This window comes from Moschus berezovskii, chromosome 11 (assembly GCF_049115385.1).
Source record: "Moschus berezovskii isolate FMDL1 chromosome 11, NW_MosBer_1.0, whole genome shotgun sequence".
Taxonomy (NCBI): Eukaryota; Metazoa; Chordata; class Mammalia; order Artiodactyla; family Moschidae; genus Moschus; species Moschus berezovskii.
The window spans coordinates 70850670-70877948 of NC_142470.1; the positions used below are offsets into that span (position 1 = coordinate 70850670).

Here is a 27279-nt window from a genome sequence, read left to right on the forward strand (position 1 = left end):
GGATGGGGAGGGAGGTGGGAGGGGGGTTCAGGATGGGGAACACATGTACACCCATGGCTGATTCATGTCAATGTATGGCAAAAACCACTACAATATTGTAAAGTAATTAGCCTTCAATTAAAATAAATAATTTTAAAAATAAATAAAATGTTCTCCTTTTTATAGAAAAAACATACATACATAATTACATACATATCACTACCATATCTATGGAGTGATAACAAGAAACTGATAACAGTGGCTGCTGCAGGAGGAAGGAGTTAGCTGACTGGAGAATAGAGGTAGAGAAAGGTGGATTCACTTTCACTCTTCATCCTATTATACCATTTGAATTTTGTATCATATGCATGTATTCACTATTAAAAAATAAAATTTAATTTTTAAAAAACATGCCTTTAAAATTAGGGAGTGCATATAAAAAGGAAAAATGTCAGTAAATTTACATTTATTAGTATTCACAAATTCAATTCAATAGTCAGACATTAATATAAACTAATTTTACTAGCAGGAATGAAGCATTCAAACATTTATATATTACATGATGTGAGATGGCATTCTTTTCCAACTACCAGGAAAAAATGCTAATTGATAACATTTCCTTGATTTCTAATTGAGATCAGATACTCAAAACTCAGGCTATGGTTTTTCCAGTAGTCATGTATGGATGTGAGAGTTGGACTGTGAAGAAAGCTGATCGCTGAAGAATTGATGCTTTTGAACTGTGGTGTTGGAGAAGACTCTTGAGAGTCCCTTGGACTGCAAGGAGATCCAACCAGTCCATTCTAAAGGAGATCAGTCCTGGGTGTTCACTGGAAGGACTGATGCTAAAGCTGAAACTCCAATACTCTGGCCACCTCATGCCAAGAATTGACTCACTGGAAAAGACTCTGATGCTAGGAAGGATTGGGGGTGGGAGGAGAAGGGGACGACAGAGAAATGAGATGGCTGGATGGCATCACTGACTCGATGTACATGAGTTTGAGTGAACTCTGGGAGTTGGTGATGGACAGGGAGGCCTGGCGTGCTGTGATTCATGGGGTCGCAAAGAGTTGGACACGACTGAGCGACTGAACTGAACTCAAAACTCATTTTCTGCCTTATCATTACCTTTCCTTTAGGATTTGCTATTACAGATAGCAGGTGCCAAAAATTTAACAAAAATATGTGGACAACCACTAAATTGAGAAAATTCTTACCATGACATATTTTTCTACCAATTTGGAAAAGACTGTCAGTTTTGGGGTAAATGTCACAGTACAACTCACAGAATGTTAGTGTTTCCAGGAACATAGTCTGATAACTGTGAATAAAATGAAGCTCTTCTAAATTGAGGCATTAATTCAGTTCAGTTCAGTCGCTCAGTCGTGTCCGACTCTTTGCGACCCCATGAATCACAGCACGCCAGGCCTCCCTGTCCATCACCAACTCCCGGAGTTCACTCAAACTCATTTCCATCGAGTCGGTGATGCCATCCAGCCATCTCATTCTCTGTCATCCCCCTCTCCTTCCACCCCCAGTTCTTCCTAGCATCAGACTCTTTTCCAGTGAGTCAACTCAACACATGAGGTAGCCAAAGTATTGGAGTTTCAGCTTTAGCATTAATTAGGTGGGGTCAATGGAGTATCCAAAGCATGGGCTTTGGGAAAAGATAGATGTGTTATCAAATTCCAGCTCTCCCACACATCCCACCTGTGTCACTTTGGACAAATCACTTCTGTCTCTAAAATGAGGATAATAATACTTCCCTTTCAGAGCTGTGAAGATTAAACACAGTGTCTATAAAGTCTCCAGGATGATGGACCAAATTAGAAAGGGATTTCCAAGTTAGGCAACGGGAGAGCTCTTTTGTATCCTGACAAGAGGGAAACCATGGAAGACAAGCATGAATCCAATGAACTATCAAAAGACTGTGAGAAAACTAAAGAGTTTAGTAAACTGGAATGAAGGATTGGTGGCAGTTTGGGCTGGAGGATAGGGAGATCAGAAATAGCCAGTGGAGAATAGGTTGAGGAGAGCTTTTCAAATCTGCTCTTGACTTTCCCCTACCTTGCCTTAGGAAGATCACTGTTTGCCTGAAGGCAGCAGAAACTGGCAGCAACAGTCTAGCCATCTGTTGTCGACTTAGTAACATCATTGAAACAGCACAGAAATCCCTCCAGGGTAAGGAGCTGATGAAAATGGACACATGCGGCCCTCTTGGGCATTTCCTCCTCCAGCATTCCCCTAGCAACTGTCAGTGCTGGTGGATTAAAAACAAGAGCTTTCTCTCAGTGATGCCTCTTTTCAGGAGTTTAGAGGAGAAAGGAGTGGAGCCCTGACTAGAGGATTGGTCTCAGTAGGGACAAAAAATAGAGATGGTCAAAACTGGTTTTGTGGGGCCTGACTCACAGCTGGCTCAGCCTGACCTTCATCTTCTTGCCTTAAATTCACTGGGAGACACACAATCCAAGCCCTGGTCTTTAGCCTTACCCTCACAGAGCTTGATAATTCCCCTTGTGGAATATGACCTAAAGTTAAACTAGAGACACTGTAAAAGAAAGACAACAAAATTTAAAACATATGTGAAGGAGAATTATTAGAACCTATGCACCAGGAACAGAATAAGCATAACAAATATCCTCAAAGATATAGAAGGTATTAATATAAAGCAAGAATGAGAACATAAAAAAAGAATCACGTAAAATATTAGAAATGAAAAATTAATAGTCGAAATGGAAATGATGAGATAAATAACATTTATGAACTAGGAAATCAGACTGAGATGCTCTCCTAGAAGACAGTTGGAAAGGTTAAAAAAATAAAAATTAAAAGCTAAGAGACATGGATGATAGAAATACCAATACTAGAATTCAGGAAATCTAGAAGACAGAAAATGAAATGTTTAAAGTAAGGATGATAAATATATCAGAATTAAAGAAAATCCAGAGGCCTCAGATTGAAAGGGCTCATAGATTACCAAACAGGTAGCAGGGTGAGAAGTAAGATGGAGTAGGTGAGGCCCATGGGATGCAAATTTAAGGAGGCACTTGTACAATGCTGGGAGCAAGTGCCTCCTTGCATTTTGCACCCTAGATCTCTCACTTGGCTCACACTCCTCCAAATCCTGCATGGTAGATAAAGAGAAAAAACTTATCTTAGACATTTTAAAGAGAAATTTAAAGTCATGTGGGACAAAAAAAAATTTTAAATGTCTTCAAAGAGGAGAGGTAGATTACCTACAAAAGAGTAAGAAGCAGATTTATATCAGACTTGATAACAACAACATTGGACACATGATAACATTAATATTTTAAAAATATTAAAGAGAAAAATCTTTAAGCCTGGATTTTCTATATCCAGCCAAACTGTCATTTAATTATGAAGCCAAAGTAAAAAATATTCAGAGGCAAAGAAGGCCTTAGAATATTTCCCTGTAAAACAGATCACTTAAAAAAATTTCTAGAGGAAGAACTCAAGAATAGAAATAAATTAAGAAGGGTTTATGTTTAAACCCTTGTGTGCCTAAGATTTATGTTCAACTTGAGTTTAAACATCAAAGAATAAGTGAAAGTTACTTTCTACTATTATATTTAAAAATCAAAGGCTTAAGGAAAGAAATGGGCTTCCCTGGTGGCTCAGAGGTTAAAGCATCTGCCTCCAATGCGAGAGACCCGGGTTCGATCCCTGCGTCGGGAAGATCCCCTGGAGAAGGAAATGGTAACCCACTCCAGTATTCTTGCCTGGAGAATCCCATGGACGGAGAAGCCTGGTAGGCTACAGTCCACGGGGTCGCAAAGAGTCGGACACAACTGAGCGACGGAACGGAATGGAAGGAAAGAAATATCTTTAAATTTATAATGTTAAATCTAGAATATTAATTTAAACCATAAGTAACTATAAACTCTTTCTGTATACAAAGACTCCCTTAAAACATAAAAAAGATCTACTGAAACATGAGCCCTTCAAAGGATTAACAACTGGCTCACTTGCACACTTGACATAACAATAGAATCCAGATGACAGTGGAATAATACCTTCCTGGTGTAAAAGCTAACTAACTGTGGATCTAGAATTCTATATCCAGCTATACTTTCATTCATTAAAGAGTGAGGGGAATTCAGTTTAGACATTTTCAGACAGAGAGATGAAGAGTTGGCCATTCCTAAATTTTAATGGAAAGAACTATTTAAAGACATTGAACTAATGTGTTACATTGATGGCCCCAAAGAATCAGGCCTTCCAGTATTCACATACTTGCACAGTCCCTCTGTGAATGTGAACTGGCCTTGTGATTAGCTTCAGTCAATAGGATGAAGCAGAAGCAATATCATGCCAGTTCCAGGCATAAAGCTTAAAAAATTCTGCATTCTTGAGAGCCTTGAACTGCCATGTAAGAAGTCCATCTACCCTGCTAGAGAAACCACATTCAGAGACCAAATGCAGAAGGAGAGGCCCAATCACTCCAGCATCCTAGCTGAGTCCAGTCCTCAGATGACCTGTCAATTAAATTAAGCCACTCAAGTGCCCACCGATAAGACCAGCTAAAGAACTGAGCACAGCCCAGATTGCAGAATCATGAGCAAATAAAATAATTGTTGTTTTAAGCAACTAAATATTGGAGTGACTTGTTATGCAGATAACAGCCAGAAAGACTTCAGAAGGAAGTTAACTAAATCAATTAAAATAAATCATCTTTTATATAGGACCTCCCAGAATCTTAAAAGTAGTAACTTAAAAAAAATATCTTCATGGAGACTAATAAGGGGACAAGGAAGGCAATCTAGAGTATTACAGAAAGAAGTTCCTTACCCAGACATTATTAAAAGTAGACATAACTACCATATTCATTTATGCAAATACATGAGATTTTAAAAGAAGCCCACAATAGTGAAGATCATCTAAGTGGGAAAACATCAAAGAAGATATTCAAGTTCTTAGTGGTTACTTAAGAATTCAAATTGGATCCAAAATAATTACTTAAAAGAAGCCTTGTTAGATGAGGCTTCCAAAAGTAAGGCAAAGTCTATGAAAAATATTTGAAATCCACTCTCTGTTTCTTGGAAACTTCTAATTAAAATAGGAATTTTCCAAACAAGTTGGTGTCTAGCCATCTATATTTTATCAACAAAGGCAGGATTTGTTCAAGCACACAACTTGCTCCTCATATTGCTGGGAACTTAGCAGTTTTTACTTTGAAAAATTTTCTTAACTTTTTGTTTATATCTACTTAAGAGATACAAACAATAAGAGATACAAATGAGAAAGCATTCCTCAGCATAATTTTTCTATTAGAAACCCCATTCTTCAAAGTAGGATTTATTTTCATCTTAAATAAAATATTATTAATGTAAAAACAACAGTACAGATTTTCAAAATACAGTGAAAAAAAAGAAACTTGAATACAATTATAGCAAGAAGTCATTGTTATACCCTTATACAAAAGAAGCAACACAAACTAAAACCTATTTTAGAAAAATATCTTTAGCACTGTATCTGAATTTGCAAGAATGTTAAAATATCAAGTAATTTTTTAACCAGTCAAAATTTCATTTGTTTGAAATACCTCCCTTATAAATTAGATCAGCTTTTCCAATTTATAAAGTTTTATTATATAAAACCAAAAGCGAACACTTACTCCTACAGTGACTCAGATATGATGGAGTATAGCCATTTGTTGAACTGACCATGGATGGCAGCCAGGAAATTGTGTGGTGGTACAAGACATAAAGGGCACTTTCATTATCAGCATAAGATGACATTACTAAAATGCCAAAAGCCAGGCATAATTAAGTGGGCTGATGGAAAAGAATAACTATGAGATGACTTTTGTTAGTAATGCATGTTTAATACACATTTTCTGTCTATATGCATATATATAAATATATACATTAAAAATCTGACATACAGACTGGTTTATATACACATTTTAAAATGTTACATAAACTAAAATCATTCTCATCTAGTATCCAAACACCATCTAAACTATGAATAAATTACAGGTTTATATTGTGTGTCATTAGTTTAAGTTATATTATGACTTTAAAATAATCTACTGAATAATATGAATTATCATTTAACTTAATCAATAAATAATTGTTGAGTCTGGGCATAGTGGTAGGACCTGGAATATAGTGATGATCTTGGCAATGAGAGATACCAATAAAAGAACAAGAAAGAGAAGAAGAGACAGAAAGAGAAAAAAGATAGTACAGTGATAGTAAAGAAATTAAAATGTCTTAAAGCCTTAAGGAAAAAAAGAGAACTAAATATGAGCAAAGATACTAACAAATATGGAAGTTAGAAAGCAGATGGATAAGTGGCAATTGACTTGAGTAGATCCCAGAGAACTGGAAGCTAAGTGCTTGTGGAGGAGGAGGTGGGGTGAAAATCAATCTAGTTCATGCCCCAGCTTTTGGCATCAGATGCTTCTGAGGCTGGGTGCATGCAAAGTGGTGCAAGTTGAAGCTGTAACCTGAAGATTGCTTGAGGGACTCCCAGATTTTCTCTCCCCTACTCCAGGCAGAGGCTTGGAGGATTCCTCTTTGAGAAAACGGACTGACCTATAGATAGTGATTATGGTTGTTCCTTTATGAAATGGCCAGGTCTTGCCTTTTCATCCTAGAACAAAGCCTGTCTCTCTGTCTCATCTTCCACCACATCCCTTCTTGAACCTGAGAAGAAACAGCTACTCCCAGAGAAAGTATTGGGACTGACCGGTTAGCTAACAAAAATGTCAGTAAAGGCAAAGGATCACAATCAATGATGAAACCATGTCTAGATATTTTAAGCAGTCCATTTACCAACATTTTATTGAAGTGCAAAGGCATTTTCTTTGAGGAAGTGTCTGTTTGGAATTTCACTTTTTATTTCTTGCACAGACCATACCCTGATGCATCCTTTTCAGTTTGTTTAACACAGAATGGAAACTTAAGGAATCTTTTGAAGGAAAATGAGTACGGTGTCCTTCACTATTTAAAAAGTTCGCTTTCTCTCTTCTTTTATAGTTATTTTACCCACTCTTAATTAGCATTTTTAAGTTAGTGAATGACCTTTTAGCAAATCTTTTCTAAAGCATTCAACTTTGAACGTTTTATAGAAAAAACTTTTTTAAAAAAACTCAGATCCTTGGAGGGATCTTTTAAAAACATAAATGATATCACTCTGGAGGTTTAGAGCCTCCAGTTATTTCTCATTATTTGTAGAATAAATTTCAAATTCTTTGCTGTGGTCTACATGATCTTATTTGACCTGCCAGATCTACCTACTTTATCTCCTGCTGGTCCTGATATCAGATTCTTTACAGTCTGAGCCACCAGGGAAGCTTTACATTTTCTGTGTTGTGTCTATAGAGTGATGCTAAAAGTTGACAACTACTATATAGTATTTACAATATATTAACAATTATATGAATTTTGTCCATTTAATGACCAAATATTGTGCTAGTACTACATTTCTTTCTCATTTGATCCAATGCCTGGTGCCATTAGGGGTTAAAAAAGGTTCTAGTGTACATGTCAAATAGAATCCTCTTTGCTAGGTTAAAAATGATTTCCCCTGAGATTTTTGAAGACATTAACTCCATTGCGCTCTTCCAGTGGTGTTACTTAATTCCATATACTTATTCTTTAGGTGGTGATTTAGTTTTCTTTTAATGGAAACTTTTAGAATCTTTTTATAATTGTTGTTTTACAGTTTCATAGTGATGTGTAGGTGTGTCTCTTTTTTTTTTCCCTTCATATTTTGAAGTACTCAGTGGACTCTTTCAGTGGCTCTCCTTCATTTGGGAAATTATTATTATTTTACAGGCTGTGTAGAATACTGGTTATTTTTAATTTTAATATTTACTGCATGGCATATGGGATCTTAGTTCCCCAACCAGGGATCTAAGCTGTGTCTCTTGCAGTGGAAGTGCAGAATCTTAACCACTGGACTGCCAGGGAAGTCCAAGCACTGGTTATTTTTACAGGTACTAGAGTCAGAGTGAGTTCAGACACCAGTTATTTGCTGTGTAGCCTTGGGAAGATTATTTTTTAAAACTCTTAAACTCTGGTTTCTTATCTGAAAAATGAAAGTATTAATAGTATTGTGCTCGGTCACTCAGTAGTGTCCAAATCTCTATGACCCTCATGGACTGTAGCCTACCAGGCTCCTCTGCCCATGGAATTTTCCAGGCAAGAATACTGGAGTGGGTTGCCATTTCCTACTCCAAGGGATCTTCCCAACCCAGGGATTGAACTGCATTGGCAGAAGGATTCTTTACCACTAGTGTCACCTATATAATAATAATATTATATTCCATTATGTTGCTGTGAGAATGGAATGAGTTAACATTTAGAAGTTTCATAAAGTACCTGGCAGATAGTATATGCTTAATAAATGTTTAGGGCTTCCCTGGTGGCTCAGATTATAAAGAATCTGCCTGCGATGCAGGAGACCTGGGGACACGATTGAGAGACCAATACTTTCACTTTCAATAAATGTTATATGTGGATAATTCTCTCTCTTTTATTTTTACTCTTTTCTGGAACTCCAGAAGAGTTGGAACTCCAAGATTGATTCTCTATTTTGTTTTCATTCTCTCATGTTTTCTAAGGTTTTTGTCTTTGTTTTTTTATGCTCTGTGATACTTTCTTGACTTTATGCTCCAAACTAAAAAAAATATAATTTGGAATAATTCTAATCTTTGGTTGTCCATTCGTAAATTAAGAATAGGATAGGAGACCAGTTTGAAATATTGAACTAACTAGTGTGGTAGTTGACATCTGGCTGAGACACTAGACTCTAGCAGCCAATGTGGGGAGAGGGTAGCGTGCTCATGACTGGAGAAGTTATTTAAGTAACCCTCTAATTCTCCCTCCACACTTTGCATTTCGCTTTGTCTCCTGACTGAACCTTCAGACACTTCGGTTTTTTTTTCAGGCAGATTGGTTCTTCTTTGTTGCATCTCCTTCTATATGGTCTAGATTATTGCTTCTTTGCTGTCTTTTATCCATCAACAGTTTTCCATTCCTTTTCACATGTTAGAAAGCTCTTCCTTCCATTCTTCTCACTTTTATGGGTCTTTTGTGGGTTGACTGCTGTGGGAGGCAGGGGATTTAGATGTTTCTGTTCAGTCTACCATTTTGAATTAGAATTGGAAACTTTATTACATTCCTAAAAGAGACACCATTGTTATAGATTATCTCATGGCTTGCCCTCCCTATTGATTACCTCTCTTGAGGTAGAAATCATGTTAAATATGATCATTTTCTAATATCCGACCTTCAGTCTAGCTGCCTCTTGTATCCTTAATTAGACTGGCCAGTTACTGAGGCCTAAAGGCTACAACTGAGGGACTGTTGACCTCAAAGTAATCCTTCACTGCCTACTGTTGTGTTCAGAAAATTTGATATTTATCTTGTGAACTTCTGTATAGGGTCAGAACAGATAGGGTACTCAATAAATACATTTTTGTTTGGACTTGATCCTACACTTCTATTTGTTGCTAAGTTGCTCAGTCGTTTCTGATTCTTTGCCACCCCATGGACTGCAGCACACCAGATCCCCTTGACCTTCCAAATCTCCCAGAGTTTGCTCAAACTCATGTCCTTTGAGTTGGAGATGCCATCCAACCATTTCATCCTTTGTCATCCCCATCTCCTGCCTTCAGTCTTTTCCAGTATCAGGGTCTTTTCCAAAGAGCTGGCTCTTTGCATCAGGTGTCAGAGTATTGGAGTTTCAGCTTCAGCATCAGTCCTTCCAATGATTATTGAGGGTTGATTTCCTTTAGGATTGACTGGTTTGATCTCCTTGCTGTCCAAAGGATTCTCAGGAGATTTCTCCAACACCACAGTTCAAAAGCATGAATTGTTTGGCATTTAGTCTTCTTTATGGTCTAAATCCCACATCCATACATGACTACTGGAAAAACCATAGTTTTGACTATACAGACCTTTGTCAGCAAAGTAATGTCTCTGCTTTTTAACACGCTGTTTAGATTTGTCATAGTTTTTCTTCCAAGGAGCAAGCATCTTTTAAATTTGTGGCTGCAGTAACTATCCGCAGTGATTTTGGAGCCCAAGAAAATAAAGTCTGTCACTGTTTCCATTATTTTCCCATCTATTTGCCGTGAAGTGATGAGATCAGATACCATGATCTTTTTTGACTGTTGAGTTTTAAGCCAACTTTTTCACTGTCCTCTTTCACTTTCATCAATAGTCTCTTTAGTTCTACTTCACTTTCTGCCATAAGCGTGTTGTCATCTGCATATCTGAGGTTATTGATACTTCTCCTGGCAAGCTTGATGCTGGCTTGAAGACTTGCTAAATGGAGAAGGAAATGTCAACCCACTCCAGTATTCTTGCTTGGGAAATCCCACGGAAAGAGGAGCCTGGGAGGCTACCAATGCAGTCCAAGGGGTCAAAAAAGAGAATTATTAAAAATTGTATTTCCAGATAAACCCTTCAGTTGAGTTGCTCAGTCGTGTGTGACTCTTTGCGACCCCATGAATCACAGCATGCCAGGCCTCCCTGTCCATCACCAACTCCCGGAGTTCACTCAAACTCATGTCCACAGAGTCGGTGATGCCATCCAGCCACCTCATTCTCTGTCGTCCCCTTCTCCTCCTGCCCTCAATCCCTCCAAGCATCAGAGTCTTTTCCAGTGAGTCAACTCTTGGCATGAGGTGGCCAAAGTATTGCAGTTTCAGCTTTAGCATCAGTCCTTCCAATGAACACCCAGGATTGATCTCCTTTAGAATGGACTGGTTGGATCTCCTTGCAGTCCAAGGGACTCTCAAGAGTCTTCTCTAACACCACAGTTCAAAAGCATCAATTCTTTGGCAATCAGCTTTCTTCAGAGTCCAACTCTCACATCCATACATGACCAATGGAAAAACCATAGCCTTGACTAGATGGACCATTGTTGACAAAGTAATGTCTCTGCTTTTTAATATGCTATCTAGGTTGGTCATAACTTTCCTTCCAAGGAGTAAGCGTCTTTTAATTCCATGGCTGCAATCAGCATCTGCAGTGATTTTGGAGCCACCAAAAATAAAGTCTGACACTGTTTCCACTGTTTCTCCATCTATTTCCCATGAAGTGATGGGACCAGAGGCCATGATCTTTGTTTTCTAAATGTTGAGCTTCAAGCCAACTTTTTCACTCTCCTCTTTCACTTTCATCAAGAGGCTTTTGAGTTCTTCTTCACTTTCTGCCATAAGGGTGTTGTCATCTGCATATCTGAGGTTATTGATATTTCTCCCAGCAATCTTAATTCCAGTTTGTGCTTCATCCAGCCCAGCGTTCCTCATGATGTATTCTGCATATAAGTTAAATAAGCACAGTGACAATATACAGCTTTGACGTACTCTTTTCCTATTTGGAACCAGTCTGTTGTTCCATGTACAGTTCTGACTGTTCCTTCCTGACCTGCATACAGGTTTCTCAAGAGGCAGGTGAGGTGGTCTGGGATTCCCATCTCTTTCAGAATGTTCCACAGTTTATTGTGATCCACACAATCAAAGGCTTTGGCCATAGTCAATGAAGCAGAAATAGATGTTTTTCTGGAACTCTCTTGCTTTCTCCATGATCCAGCGTATGTTGGCAATTTGATCTCTGGTTCTTCTGCCTTTTCTAAAACCAGCTTGGACATCTGGAAGTTCACGGTTCATGTATTGCTAAAGGCTGACTTGGAGAATTTTGAGCATTACTTTACTAGCCTGGGAGATGAGTGCAATTGTACTCAGATCATGAACTCTTTATTGCCAAATTCAGACTTAAATTGAAGAAAGTAGGGAAAACCACTAGACAATTCAGATATGACCTATATCAAATCCTTTATGATTATATAGTGGAAGTGAGAAATAGATTTATGGGACTAGATCTGATAGAGTGCCTGATGAACTATGGACAGAGGTTTGTGACATTGTACAGGAGACAGGGATGAAGACCATCCCCAAGAAAAAGAAATGCAAAAAAGCAAAATGGCTATCTGGGGAGGCCTTACAAATAGCTGTGAAAAGAAGAGAAGTGAAAAGCAAAGGAGAAAAGGAAAGATATAAGCATCTGAATGCAGAGTTCCAAAGAATAGCAAGGAGAGATAAGAAAGCCTTCCTCAGCGATCAATGCAAAGAAATAGAGGAAAACAACAGAATAGGAAAGACTAGAGATCTCGTCAAGAAAATTAGAGATACCAAGGGAACATTTCATGGGCTCAATAAAGGACAGAAATGGTATGGACCTAACAGAAGCAGAAGATATTAAGAAGAGGTGGTAAGAATACACAGAAGAACTGTACAAAAATGATCTTCACGACCAAGATAATCACGATGGTGTGATCACTCACCTAGAACCAGACATCTTGGAATGTGAAGTCAAGTGGGCCTTAGAAAGCATCACTACGAACAAAGCTAGTAGAGGTGATGGAATTCCAGTTGAGCTATTTCAAATCCTGAAAGGTGATGCTGTGAAAGTGCTGTACCCAATATGCCAGCAAATTTGGAAAACTCAGCAGTGGCCACAGGACTGGAAAACGTCAGTTTTCATTCCAGTCCCAAAGAAAGGCAATGCCAAAGAATGCGCAAACTACTGCACAATTGCACTCATCTCACATGCTAGTAAAGATAAATCCTTAAACATACATAAACTGCAGGTGTTTATTGGAAGTATTCTAGTTAATTAATACTGATGAAGATTCACATTCGGGACAAGAGATAACAGATGGTTCTTTCTTTATAGGTAATTACCTAGGCTCTTCCCAGACCATGGTAAACCACCACTCAACCTTGAAAATGTGAAGCATTATTATCTCTAAACATGTATTGATATTAGTGTCATTGATCAAATACAATTCACTTAAGTGAAAGAACTCAAGTGAATTTTTTTTTTTTTTTGGTAGTCATTTGGGGGAGGAGGGAGCCATGTTTTACTTCATTTCACCAGTAGAGTCAATTGACCTAGAGTTTTTTAGTTGGCTTAGAAAAATAGAAATCATTTCTCATTATGGTAAAAGTAAGTTAGTAAATGTGGAAAAAAAAGACTTGCTAAAAAATCCTATTCCTGTGGCAGAGGTGAGTAGGACTGGGTTAAGAAACAGAAACAAATTGAATAAATGTGAGACTTAGATATGATAATGACACCATCAAGTAAAACAAATTTTAGATCTCAAAATATATGAATAGTGTTCAGTTCAGTTCAGTTCAGTCGCTCAGTCGTGTCCGACTCTCTGCGACCCCATGAATCACAGCATGCCAGGCCTCTCTGTCCATCACCAACTCCCGGAGTTCACTCAAACTCATGCCCACAGAGTCGGTGATGCCATCCAGCCATCTCATTCTCGGTCGTCCCCTTCTCCTACCGCCCCCAACCTTTCCCAGCATCAGAGTTTTTTCCAGTGAGTCAACTCGTCGCATGAGGTGGCCAAAGTATTGCAGTTTCAGCTTTAGCATCAGTCCTTCCAATGAACACCCAGGATTGATCTCCTTTAGAATGGACTGGTTGGATCTCCTTGTGGTACAAGGGACTCTCAAGAGTCTTCTCCAACACCACAGTTCAAAAGCATCAATTCTTCGGCGCCCAGCTTTCTTCACAGTCCAACTCTCACATCCATACATGACCACGGGAAAAACCATTGCCTTGACTAGACGGACCTTTGTTGGCAAAGTAATGTCTCTGCTTTTTAATATACTATCAAGGTTGGTCATAACTTTCCTTCCAAGGAGTAAGCATCTTTTAATTTCATGGCTGCAATCAGCATCTGCAGTGATTTTGGAGCCCAAAAAAATAAAGTCTGACACTGTTTCCACTGTTTTTCCATCGATTTCCCATGAAGTGATGGGACCAGATGCCATGATCATTGTTTTCTGAATGTTGAGCTTCAAGCCAACCTTTTCACTCTCCTCTTTCACTTTCATCAAGAGGCTTTTGAGTTCCTCTTCACTTTCTGCCATAAGGGTGTTGTCATCTGCATATCTGAGGTTATTGATATTTCTCCCAGAAATCTTGATTCCAGCTTTTGCTTCTTCCAGCCCAGCATTCCTCATGATGTACTCTGCATATAAGTTAAATAAGCAAGGTGACAATATACAGCCTTGACGTACTCCTTTTCCTATTTGGAACCAGTCTGTTGTTCCATGTACAGTTCTGACTGTTGCTTCCTGACCTGCATACAGGTTTCTCAAGAGGCAGGTCAGGTGGTCTGGTATTCCCATCTCTTTCAGAATTTTCCACAGTTTATTGTGATCCACACAGTCAAAGATCAAATTGCCAACATCCGCTGGATCATGGAGAAAGCGAGAGTTCCAGAAAAATATCTATTTCTGCTTCATTGACTATGAATAGTGTATAGAGCAGTATTTCCTAAATTATGTTTTGTGAGATACCAGTCATGTAGATGATCTTCTGAAAAGGATGACGTTGTCTTTTACATTCAAACATAGCATACTTATTCCTCTTTGGAAATTCATTATGCTTATGCTTAGAATAAGGGTTTTAAGAGTTCTGTAGTAAGAAAAAAACTGTTTAACTTTATAAATTCAGTTTTTCCCTGTTTTTTTTTTTTTTTGAGCAGTATCTATAAACATCATAAAAACTAGTGCTCCTCAGTGTGCACTTTGAGAAATATTGCTTGTTAGAGTTGCCTCCTATTTTAACAGTTACAGTTTTAAAAGTTTGCTGGCAATAATGTGCAGAATGCCACTATATTTCTGACTTGGAGGCTACTGTTATCAATGATCATTACAATTTTTATTATGTTATATTAAACATGTTTAGAGCTAAGTTGTCCACCAGGAAGGGATGAGAAACAAACTTGTCAAGGGCTGCACTTGCTGCATATATATTTTCAACTCCTGTAGAGGACTATTTTTTCCCGGGAGGTAAAAGCACATCTAATACATCTTAATTTGATAGCAGTAACTTGAGACAATGGAGACATGCTAACCTTACCTATTCCGTAAGAAGGCTTTTGCAACTTGCTGTATTTGACTGGAGAAACCAATGGACATGTTGGCTTCTTAAAGTCACTCCTCTGGGTACTCTTAGTGTCATAAGGTGGTTGGAAGGAATTTTCCAGTTCTTTACCATGTGGCCACCAGTCACCCTTCAAGGGAAAGAAAATGGAAAGATAAAATTGGATATTATAAGATATTTTCATGTGCTGTTTGATGTCTATGAATGTTCAGTAATTTGATTCAACAAGTTACTGGATTCTTCTAGTACTAAAATACAGTTCTGAAATCTAGGAGTAAATATATTGAATATTTTCACAAAGGACATTTCTTAAAAGGCATCTAAAATGCATTATCACAAAATTTTAGCTAAAATACAGCTGCTAAGTTCTTAAACTACCTTCTATCAACAGATGGAGTTATGGAGAAACATAGTTATGTTTCTATGTTGTACTACAGTTATATATATATGTACACATGTATGCCTATGTATTAACATATAGTAAACATTCAGTTCAGTTCAGTTCAGTCGCTCAGTCGTGTCCGACTCTCCGCGACCCCATGAATCACAGCACGCCAGGTAAACATTATTTAACCTAAAATTTACATTCTGTTCTTTTCCTTTCAGCAATACAAATAATGTATTGTTATCTAAGATGATGGTTTTTTAACGTTTTTAGTCCATGACCCCTACCACAAAATACATTTTATGTCATGCAAGAGTATCCACTGCATACATACACAAAAAACTAGAGGTTTCACAAAACAATACTTATTTTTATGACATGCAGTGCACTTGGCTATTTTTCTATTATATTACTTTTCTATTTTCATTTCATAAAGCAGTCCACATGGATTTATAACTCACTAATGACTCAGTTTGAAAAATTTTGTTCTAAGCAGAAATATCTTCAGTGTTCCTGAATTTTTCAAAATAAAACATGACCTAAGTATGAAGCAAGTGAAGATTCTGCATTAGCACATATGACAATTTGATCTCTTAGAAGCTGAGAAAGTAGTGAGGTGAATTGTTACTTCAGTTCAGTTCAGTCACTCAGTCATGTTTGACTCTTTGTGACCCCATGAACTGCAGCATGCCAGCCCTCCCTGTCCATTGCCAACTCCCGGAGTCCACCCAAACCCATGTCCATTGAGTCGGTGATGCCATCCAACCATCTCATCCTCTGTCATGCCCTTCTCCTCCTGCCTTCAATCTTTCCCAGCATCAGGGTCTTTTCAAATGAGTCAGCTCTTCACATCAGGTGGCCAAAGTATTGGAGTTTCAGCTTCAACATCAGTCCTTCCAATGAACATCCAGGACTGGTCTCCTTTAGGATGGACTGGCTGGATCTCCTTGCAGTCCAAGGGACTCTCGAGTCTTCTCCAACACCACAGTTCAAAAGCATCAATTCTTCGGTGCTCAGCTTTCTTTATAGTCCAACTCTCATATCCATACATGACCACTGGAAAAACCATAGCCTTGACTACACGGACCTTTGTTGACGAAGTAATGTCTCTGCTTTTTTAATATGCTGTCTAGGTTGGTCATAACTTTCCTTCCAAGGAGTAAGCGTCTTTTAATTTCATGGCTGCAATCAGCATTTGCAGTGATTTTGGAGTCCAGAAAAATAAAGTCAGCCACTGTTTCCCCATCTATTTGCCATGAAGTAATGGGACTGGATGCTATGATCTTAGTTTTCTGAATGTTGAGCTTTAAGCCAACTTTTTCACTCTCCTCTTTCACTTTCATCAAGAGGCTTTTTAGTTCCTCTTCACTTTCTGCCATAAGGGTGGTGTCATCTTCATATCTGAGGTTATTGATATTTCTCCCGGCAATCTTGATTCCAGCTTGTGCTTCTTCCAGTCCAGCTTCTCATGATGTACTCTGCATAGAAGTTAAATAAGCAGGGTGACAATATACAGCCTTGACGTATTCCTTTTCCTATTTGGAACCATGTCTTAGAATTGACTAAAAATTTTTCATCTGGTTGATCAGGTAGAAGAGAACCTTGGGAAAAGGGAACTGTGATACCTCAGACTTCTTGGATATTAGCGAATGAGAGAAACCTTGGGTGTATTCAAACAGCTACCCAGGGCTTTAAAGGAACAGATCAACCTTTTAAAAAATCAATTGTTATTGCACAGTCAGAGACTTTAAAATATGAGTCAAGGGCAATAAATATGAAATTATAGTAAGTTAAATTCTGAAAATACAGTTGAAGCTGCATTGATTTTAAAAAGGAGACATCTAAAGAAACCTATATGGCTACAGTAGGGAGTTAACTTTCAACTGAGCTTAGTTTCCAAAGAGATCTGTATGTGTAAAAAGGTGCACAGTAGCAGATTGAAAGAAAACATACTCTAATAGAGTCGTCTTGTCAGGAGATTGTCAAGAAACTTAGATAGCAGAAATTTACGAAAATACTAAAGGAAGCAAAAACAGGGTATTCTGGGGAAAGAAATCTGTTATAGCAAGAAATCACAGAAAGGCTTAGAATTCGGAGAAGGGTACCCTGTTTAGAGCTGAAGTCAGAGCTATTCAATCCAAGGTTCTTCCTTAAGAGAAATTATCTTCAAACTGAAAAGATGTGATGGGGACTTCCCTGGTGGTCCAGGGGTTAAAATTTCACACTGCCAATGTAGGGGACAAGGGTTTGCTCCCTGGTTGGGGAACTAAGATCCCACATGCTGTTTGGCATGGCCAAAAGATTCAATTATTTATTTATTTATTTTTGACTGTTCTGTGTCTTCATTGCTGTGCTGGCTTTTCTTTAATGTCAGCAAGCAGGGGCTACTCTATAGTTGCAGCGCTCTGGCTTCTCGTGTAGTGGTTTCTCTTGTTGTGGAGCACGGGCTCTAGAGAGGGATCTGCAACTACTCACGGGGTTCAGTAGTTGCAGAACGTGGGTTCAGTAGTTGCGGTTCCTGGGCTCTAGAGCACAGGCTCAGTAGTTGTGGTGCATGTAAGCACAGTGGCATATGGTATCTTTCCAGATCAAGGACTGAACCTGTGTCTCCTGCATTGGCTGGCAGATTCATTACCACTGAGCCACCAGGGAAGCCCCCAAATGATTAAAAAAAAAAAAAAAAAGATAGGATGGACATGGACTGTAGACCATGTACATGAACTAAGCCCTGCACAGTTGAAAAGAGTTAGACCTCCCTTTGCAACTGGTAGTGAGGGCCAGTAACAACCTGTAACCAGAGGTAAAAATGAATAAGTTTGCACAAATCAAAGAATTTTGGAGAGTAGGAAAAACCAGCTAATGCCTCATTTTTCAGAATGAACTTAAAGGTGAATTGCAAAAAAGACTACTTGATGTAGATCCTAGGAATTCTAGAACAGATCACTACACAGATGGCATCTTCTCACTCTCTGGCTCAAAATAGTTTCGTCTTACTGTTGTCAGAGTGCCTACTTCTGGCTCTTCTCTACTCTGTGATTACTGTGGTGCTTATGTCCCGGGGTCTAGGCCTTCTCTCCCTTATTCTCAACACAAGGTGTTGAGGTGTTGTACCAGTTCTATGAGGTGTGTACACACACTGTACAGATGAGGTAACTTCCCCAAGGTGTATCTCTACCAAGTAGCAGAGCTGCACCCAACTCTGCCCCCGTCTATTGGTGTGAGCCTTTCATTTCTGTGCTCCACTGCGATCGCAAACCTGCTGTGGAAGGCAAAGCCAGACAAACACCAAGTTATTTAAATTATTTCAAAAGTAAAAAGAGGCTCTAAGTAAATATCTTGAGAAAGATCTTCTATGATAAGGTTTTTTTTTTAAGATTATTATTATTATTTTTGGTTGTGCTGATTCTTCATTGCTGTGGTGGTTCTTCATTGCTGTGTTTGGGCTTTCTCTAGTTGTGAATGAGTTTAGAGCTACTCTATAGTTTCAATTGGTGGTGGTGGCTTCTCTTGTTGTGGCACCCAGGCTTAGCTGCTCCACGGCATGTGGGATCTTCCCAGACCAGGGATCAAACCTGTGTCTCCCACCCTGGCAAGCAGATTCCCAACTGCTGGACCCCCAGGGAAGCCATATGATAAGGTTTTAAGGTATTTTCTTTATATCATCTTCTGTAGATCAGAAATTTATTTTGCTAACATCCAAATTACTAGAGAAGTGACTCTGGAATGAGTGAACCGCTATGTCTGGGAGACTTCAGTTTTTTTTCCTTAAACCAGAGTATAGTGCAAAAGCTAGCCTTAAAGCAGAGATTATTCACCTTTCAAGAAAACTTGAATTTATAATTTTACCAAAATGGTCTCTCTGGTTTTACAGATACATATAAGGAAAATAATGAGCAATTTTTCCTGTTGTAATTGATGGTTTTAAGACCCTTGGAGTTGGTGAGTGTTTTGATTAGTGTCATCAATTGGATGAATCCTCACTTCAGGAGAATGAAATCCTACAGTTCAAAAACTTTTTTTATCTTTTCTATTTCTGGATATTTTTCCCTATGCCCCAAAAGTCTGGTTCCTTCCTAGAAGAGTGAAGGCATGTATGCACCCAGACACATATGCATGCCCTTTTGGTCCAAGCAGTTGCTCAAACAGATTACAAAGATTAAAGGTAAAGGTGGAGGCTTATTTTTTTTTCCTTTACCTCAGGCTGAAGGGGAGGACCAAGGATAAAACTTTACCACTCTGTGTACAATCACTTACATTGGATTGTGAGGGACTGATGTGGAGTTATTTATGATAAAGGAGACTGGAAAAGGCCCTCTCTGTAATTGCTTTGTCTAGGTTTTGGGGGTCAGACCACAATCCTGCAGATTGTAGAGGGAGTTTTGCCTAAAGAAAAAGTTGTTCCCCAAACTTTGGACCCAGAGAGAGGATGAAGTCCTCCCTTCCAGTCCAGGGTCCTTGCCCCAGGATGACCAGCACTGGGGCTCCATGGTAGGAAGGTGCCTGGAGATTCCTAATGACAAGACTCACTATGATGCAGGCTCCTGGAAGGTCCGAGAGTCGTTGTACTGCAGGCCTCTTGGCTATACTTGGGAACCACTGTGAGGCCATCTCTGTATTATACTTCTGTCATCCTAGTATCTTCAGAAATGCATCAGTAAAATTACTTCCATTCTTTGAGAAACTAAGGGAGAATCCTGGGGGATATGGTGAAAGCAAGTGGGATATCCTGGAGAAACTAGTTAAGAGAATGTTAGAGGTGGTAAGCCAAGCTCTAGAGCAGCCTGGCCAAGATGACTGCTGGTGATGATGGGGGTGTGGTGAGGGGGGTGCTGTCTGTGGAACATAACATCATACTGTAGGGATTCCTAGGGAAATACAGACTTTTGACAACAGCTTACACATAGATAATCGTATGTTTTTTAGTAGACCTCTGTGGCTTTAAAAAATTTGTGTTATGGCAAACACTAGAGTTACACTGTATCCACATTCCTCTGTATTTTGTTGTGGATCAGAAAGAATGCTGAAAAATACCTCTTTTTAAGCAATTCATACTTTGCTCAATAACGGTTACTCTTTTTTTTTTCAGTAGTGAAAACTTTTATATTTGGAATTAGCCAGCTGGACTCGGTTTAAATGATCCCATTTTCGTTGGCAACATCCAAAGTAGCATAGTCAGGAGCCAGTCAAACATACACTTTCTTCTCTCCATCAGGCTTGCTTAGGGTATTGTCCTTAACCATGTCAGTGTCATAGAGCTTCTTCACAGCCTGTTTAGTTTGGTGCTGGTTGGCCTTGACATCCGCAGTGAACACCAGTGTGTTGCTGTCCTCTATTTTCTTCACGGCTGACTTGGTGGTGAGGGGGAATCTGATGATGGCATAGTGGTCAGCTTTGTTTCTCCTAGGGGCACTCTTCCAAGGATATTTGGGCTGCCTCCTGAGCTGCAGTGTTTTGGGTCATTGGAAGGTGGGTGACCTCCAGATCTTCTTTTGTTTGTGGCTGTGGACACCTTTCAACAGTGCTTTCTTGGCCTTTGCTTTGGCTTCAGCTTTGAGAGGGGCAGGGGCTTCCTTCTTCGCTTTTTGCCCCATTTTCGGGAAAAGGCAACAGTTATCCTTGAATTGTGTTCTGTGGAATACTAGTTCTGCAGCATGTTAATAAGTATTACATAGAAGAGGTTTCCATAGTTAAATAGATTTGACAAATACTAAGATAAGCAAGTTAAACAAGTTTACCACAAGATTTCTCAGAACCTTTATCTACTGATGTGAATTGTGAAGCTCTCAGAAGGGTATATAAAAATACAGCTTTTCCACAGCATATTTGACTTTGAAGCTTTATTTTGTTGAGCACATAGCCAAAGGTTAGTGCTCCAAAAAATACAATTTGTAAAACATTGACCTAGTATAATTGTCTTTGAAATATCAATATTTACCAGTATTCAAAAATATAAGACAACCAAATTAGTTTTCATTGGAATTAACAGAGCTGAAACTTGTTTTTACTTTTTCTAATATCACCAATTTGATGTCCCTATGTAGAACTATATAATTGATTATTTATTTTAAAAATCTTGCAAATAAGTAAAATTAACCAAGCTGGTATGCTAAAGACATTTTCTTAAAAAAAATACATAATAGATATATGTCAATTTAAATATTTAGGTAACTTTATTTTCTTTACTCATTTTAAAGTCATTATTACTATAAACCAGTTAATTCTTAAAAACCAAGGTAAATTTTATGTATCTATTTATCTTATTTATTTATTTCACATTCACACGCAGGGCTGTGGTATGCGTTTTATGACATGAATAGTTGATGTTATCTGTGTAAAGAGAGCTCATGAAAAGCAATCTCCATTTAAATGTTAAGTTAAATCGGAACTATACCTAACCTTCCCTGGAGTTCAGTTCAGTTCATTTCAGTTCAGTTCATTTCAGTCGCTCAGTCGTGTCCGACTCGTTGCGACCCCATGAATCACGGCACACCAGGCCTCCCTGTCCATCACCAACTCCCGGAGTTCACTCAAACTCATGTCCATCGAGTCGGTGATGCCATCCAGCCATCTCATTCTCTGTCGTCCCCGTCTCCTCCTGCCCCCAGTCCCTCCTAGCATCAGAGTCTTTTCCAGTGAGTCAGCTTGTCGCATGAGGTGGCCAAAGTATTGGAGTTTCCCTGGAGTAGGAAATGGCAACCCACTGCAGTGTTCTTGCCTGGAAAATTACATGGACAGAGGAGCCTGGTGGGCTATAGTCCATGGGGTCGCAGAGTTGGACATGACTAGGCACACCTAACCTTACATGGCAAAGGGACTTTGCGGCTATGACTAACGATCTTGGAAAGGGGAGATTATCCCAGATTATTTTTTTCTAAGGATCCCAGTATAACCACAAAGAAGAATGAGGCAGGAAAGTCAGTCAGAGATTTGAAGATGCTATTTCGTTGGCTTTAAAGAGGGGTCTATGAGCCAAGGAATACAGCAACCTCTAGAAGGTGGGAAAGACAAGGAAGTGGATTCTTCCTTAGAGCCTGGTGAAGGAACCAGCTCTGCCAGTGGCCAATGAGATTGACTGTGGACTTTTGAGCTTTGGAACTGTTGAGAATAACTTTGTGTTGCTTTAAGCTATGGTTTTAAGTTTGTGGTAATCATAAACAGCAACATAGGAAACTAATATAATAAACCTCAACAAACCTGATTCTAAAAAATAGATAATGGAATATATTTAATATAATAGTGAATGAAAGTGTGATTTGGCTAAACCGACAGTCCTGGGTCAGAAATGTGACTGTGACATTTGCTTAATATGTAATCTCAGGTTATGTTAATTTACTGTGTTAGAGCATGTTATCACTAAACTATTTTCAATAATACCTTCTAGAAATAGTTGTGCAGATTAAAGGATATAATTTCTATAAAACTCTTAGCTCATTCCTAGCACGTCACACACTTTTAATAAATGGTAGCTATTATTTTATAGAAAGTATTTGAATTACTGACTATCATGGAAATTTTTATAATATCTGTCACAAATACAATATTTTAGAAGAGATTTCTTCAATAGCCCCTCCTCCCCCTAAGCATACTGAGTGACAATAATCTGATCCAGTTGAGAAAAACAATTATTTGGATTCCTTCTATACACACACACATTGTTTGTATGCAAAAATTATCTGCGAGTATTGTTCCAGATTACTGCTTTTAACTATTGGATTATAAAAAGTATTAGTCTGAGATATGTCACATCCTTTAAGTAGTCTGTGACAAAATGATCCTGCAAAACATTTCTGAATCTAAATCTATATTTGTATGTAATGAACATCAATCCAACCTGATTTTCTGGCTCTTTTTTGACATCTATGTAGGGAACTGGTTCATTGCATGTTCTTACATTTGTGTTAATGAATTTAGCATAATATACACGTCCTCTCCCAACACATGGTTTTGAATGTTGAATACTTTTTCCAGGTTTTTTTTCATGTTTGAATTCTTCTTTTTCAGTTACATACAGTATACCAGTATCTTCTATTTTATGCTGTCTGAAAAACAGAATTAAATAGTATATCCTTTATTCCAATGAACATTTCAGTGCTGAGTGATAATCATATAAAATAAGATTTAAATATATTTTGGTGTCAAGACAATTTAGGCTTTATTAATAAACATTAGGGGCTGGTGGAATTAAAATTTGAGAAGGTATTCTCTCATTTGAAATCATATAAAAGATAAAGATACTTGTTTTAATCATGATTCTTTATTACTATTTTACCAATGCAGTGTACAGACATTTGCTTGGAGTAAAGAAAGGGTAGTGATTTGATCATTCTTACAAATCATGTTTACAAAGTTTATTCAGGTGCCTATTTCACATGCTAATTTTAATTCATCTTCTTTAAGTTAGTTATGTAGTAACTTTAGTTATCTGGACAAGGTGACAAAGCCATCTATTTAAAGGCTCACCTAGCAGACTTACAAAAGCTACCAAATGAACACTATTATTTATCTTTTCAGGAAGAGACCACTGGGCAGACATCAGAACAGCTAATTCAATCTCATCACTTTTTGCTTCTAATGACTACCCTGGAATAAAAATAAAAAGTATTGATTTTTTCAAATGTTATAAATAAACATATTTTAAAGGAATAGTTTATAAAGTTTTTCTCCTTTCAAATGAGTAATAGACTTTATAAAAGGTGCTTTTTAAAAAATTTCAGATACTTGAAAAATAAAGGTAAGAACAAAATATTGAGTTTAGATACTTTGTATGTAGAAAAAAATCAAAGCTCTGACCCATGGAAGGTGAGTGAATAAGATCTGAAATTTATAGAGAAAGTGAGTAGTTCTATTTAGCTTTATCCATGGCCCTACCTTACTTCAAACCAAAGCCAAGTCCATCTCTTCTCTCTTGTCACTTTTTCCCAATTAAAACCCTCCAGTGGCTTTTCATCGCATTTAGGATAAAACACTTAGTCCTCATCCTAGCTCTGAGACCCTGTGTGACCCTGCTCCCGCTAATCTCTTCAGCCACTCAAGCCGCTCTCCCTTCCCTTCTGCAGCCAGAGTGCCTGCCTTCAGTTCCTGGAACACACTAGTCTCCTCTCCCCTCAGGGCATCTGCTGGACCCCCCCCCCCCCCCCCCAGCTCCCTTTACAGATCCTGACTCATTACCATTAGGTCTCCAGCTGAAAAGTCATCTCCTCAGAAGCTTATGGGCTTCCCTAGTGGCTCAGTGTGGAGAAGGAAATGGCAACCCACTCCAATGTTCTTGCCTGGAGAATCCCAGGGACGGGGGAGCCTGGTGGGCTGCCGTCTATGGGGTCGCACAGAGTCGGACATGACTGAAATGACTTAGCAGCAGCAGCAGCAGTGGCTCAGTGGGTAAAGAATCCAGAAGCTTTTCCTAGACTTCCCCCTCTCACACCGTGTATTCTCTGTTTTAGTACTTTGTTCATTTCTTTCATAACACAAACTACGATTTATCATTTATGTACCTATTTTTGTTTACTTGTTCTAGTAAGCACTACGAATGTCCTTTACAATCCATTAAGTTCCATGAAGGTGATGACTGGGTTTCATTCATCATTATGTACCCAACATCCAGACAAGTTTCTTGCCACTATACTGTCTACCCATTTCTGGTGAATCTGCTGGACTTGTCACTCTGGCTTTGTGTTAGCTGTACACACCCAACCCTCACCCAGAACACACACAATATTCAGGACCCTTGGATTCCAGTTCCCTGTGTCCCAACAGAAGTTGATCTCTGTGAAGGGTTTGGAAAAAATGATTACCGGTAAAGCATAAATCACTTCAAAGGCTTTTCCTGTTATCTTTTCAGAAATGGGTTTATTTAAAGGCCATTATTTATCATCGTAGACTGCTGGCATCAGTTTTTTCCATCTGCTTCTCATAGTTGTAACCCAGCAGTACATTTGTACTAGAATCAGGTCCCTAAGGGAAAGACTGTGGCTGTTTGCTCACATACTGATGCAGTCATTTGATTAAGTATTTGTGGTCTGAGTGGCTCTAGATTGACTCATAAATGTGAAATATGGAGTTCTTAGTTATCTGTTACTAGAAAGAAAGCACAGTTAAAAATACTGCTGCTGCTGCTGCTAAGTCGCTTCAGTCATGTCTGACTGTGTGCGACCCCATAGACAGCAGCCCACCAGGCTCCCCTGTCCCTGGGATTCTCCAGGCAAGAACACTGGAGTGGATTGCCATTTCCTTCTCCAGTGCATGAAAGTGAAACATGAAAGCGAAGCCGCTCAGTCCATGGAATTTTCCAGGCAAGAGCACTGGAGTGGGTTGCCATTGCCTGTTCCGGTTAAAAATACTAGCGGGCTCTGAAGTAAGTCAGTCCTGGGTTGGAACCCCAGCTCTGCCATTTACTATCTGAGCTTTGGTTTCCAATTCTTTGCATGGTAAGGACAATAATACCTATCAAAAGACATGTGAGAATAACATTAAATAATTCATTCTTTCAATAAATACTTGAGTTATACGCTCAGTGCTGTTTGAGGCATTAAGGATAGAGAAGCAACAAAGTAAACAGAGCTTACATTTTAGCAGGTGAAGGCAGTTGAGAAATAAAAAGTAAAATATACAGTCTGTTAAATACTGAGGACAAAAATAAATCAGAGAATGGGGGAATGAAGTCCGTGTATATGGGAGGTAGGTGGCATTTTTAGATAAGGTGGAGGCTGCATGATGAAGGTGGCAATGAAAAAAGACAGGAAAGAGGGGAGAGAGCTAAGTGGGTATTTGAGGGAGTGCTTTCCAATAAGGGAACTGTAGCTGCCAAAGCTTTGCAGCAGAAGTACCTGACCTTAGGACAGCGGTTTCTCAAGCATCGTTCCTGGAGTAGCAGCCCTGGAATCGGTTGTCAATTTGTCAGAAATGCAAATTCAAGGGTCCCTCCCTAACCTACCAAATCAATCTTTGGGGCAGGTTCCCAGGAAACCCTAGGTGATTCTTATATACATTGAAATTTGAGAACCATCATTTTCGAGACAAAAATAACAGGCTTTGGAAGAAAATAACCTGGCTCCACGACAGACATAACAAGCTGTAACAAGCTGCTTCATTGAATAGTTCTCAAAATTTAGGGTACATCAGGAATCACCTGGAGGCTTTGTTAACACCCAATTATCATGCACTTCTAGAGTTTCTGATATGGTGCATCTGTGGAGAGGGGGGGAACCCCTCCCCACCCCCCAGAATGTGCATTTTGAATAAGTGCTCAGGTGATGCTGATGCTGTTCTGGGGACCACACTCAGAAAGTTACTGCAGATGTATCAGGGAGGCCTCAGTGGCAGAGCAGAACCCTGTCAGAGGGAGGCAAGGCCAAGGAAGGCAAAGGACACATTGTGCAGGCCCCAGTGGCCATCGTAGGAGCCCTACCTTTTCCTCTGCAGTGGCCAAGGATGAACAGGAATCTAAATTTATGCTGTAAAAAGACCACGCAGAACGCTGCCTTGAGTGGGAATGACGGTAGAGATACTGGATCGTGGTGGATTCTGCATTAATTTTCAAGGTAAAGCCTACAGAATTTGCTAATAAATTAGATGTCCGAAGGAATGGATGATTCAAGATGGTATTGTGTCAAGAATTTTAGGCCAAGCAATGCATGTAAAGTGCCTGATACATTGTAGGCGCTCAGTAAACAGTGCGTTTTAAAAAGTATCATTGCACCCAATACTAGAAGTTAGGGTAGGAAAGGGGATTGGCAGAGAAAAGGCCCTGATGGCCTGAAGACACCCTTCGGATCTCACTTGACCCTCCCCCCAGGGAAGAAAACATTTTCAGAAGGGGAAACAAAAAACCAATCCTCAGCACTTACTGCTGCTTATCCTCCTTTCCCTCCATGGGCTCCTTATGGTCTTACTCGAGGCAATGTGGAGCCTCACGGGAAAACCATGGACTAAACCCTGCCAGGAAAGGGACGCGCGGAGAACCCGCGACTG

General features: G+C 39.0%; 1 protein-coding gene and 1 pseudogene across 1 annotated transcript in view; both read right to left on the bottom strand.

Annotated features, from left to right (window-relative positions):
* Positions 1-27242, bottom strand: part of CIMIP6 (ciliary microtubule inner protein 6) — a 29897-nt gene extending 2655 nt beyond the window's left edge. The window contains exons 1-3 of the mRNA XM_055400114.2: positions 27156-27242; positions 23144-23351; positions 14904-15057 (exon numbers count right to left, since the gene is read on the bottom strand). Coding sequence (XP_055256089.1) covers positions 14904-15057; positions 23144-23351; positions 27156-27181 — 388 coding nt within the window. The 5' untranslated portion in view covers positions 27182-27242. The remainder of the gene's footprint in view (positions 1-14903; positions 15058-23143; positions 23352-27155) is intronic.
* On the bottom strand, positions 20442-20909 carry LOC129539477 (large ribosomal subunit protein uL23 pseudogene; annotated as a pseudogene).
* Positions 27243-27279: the final 37 nt, after the last annotated feature.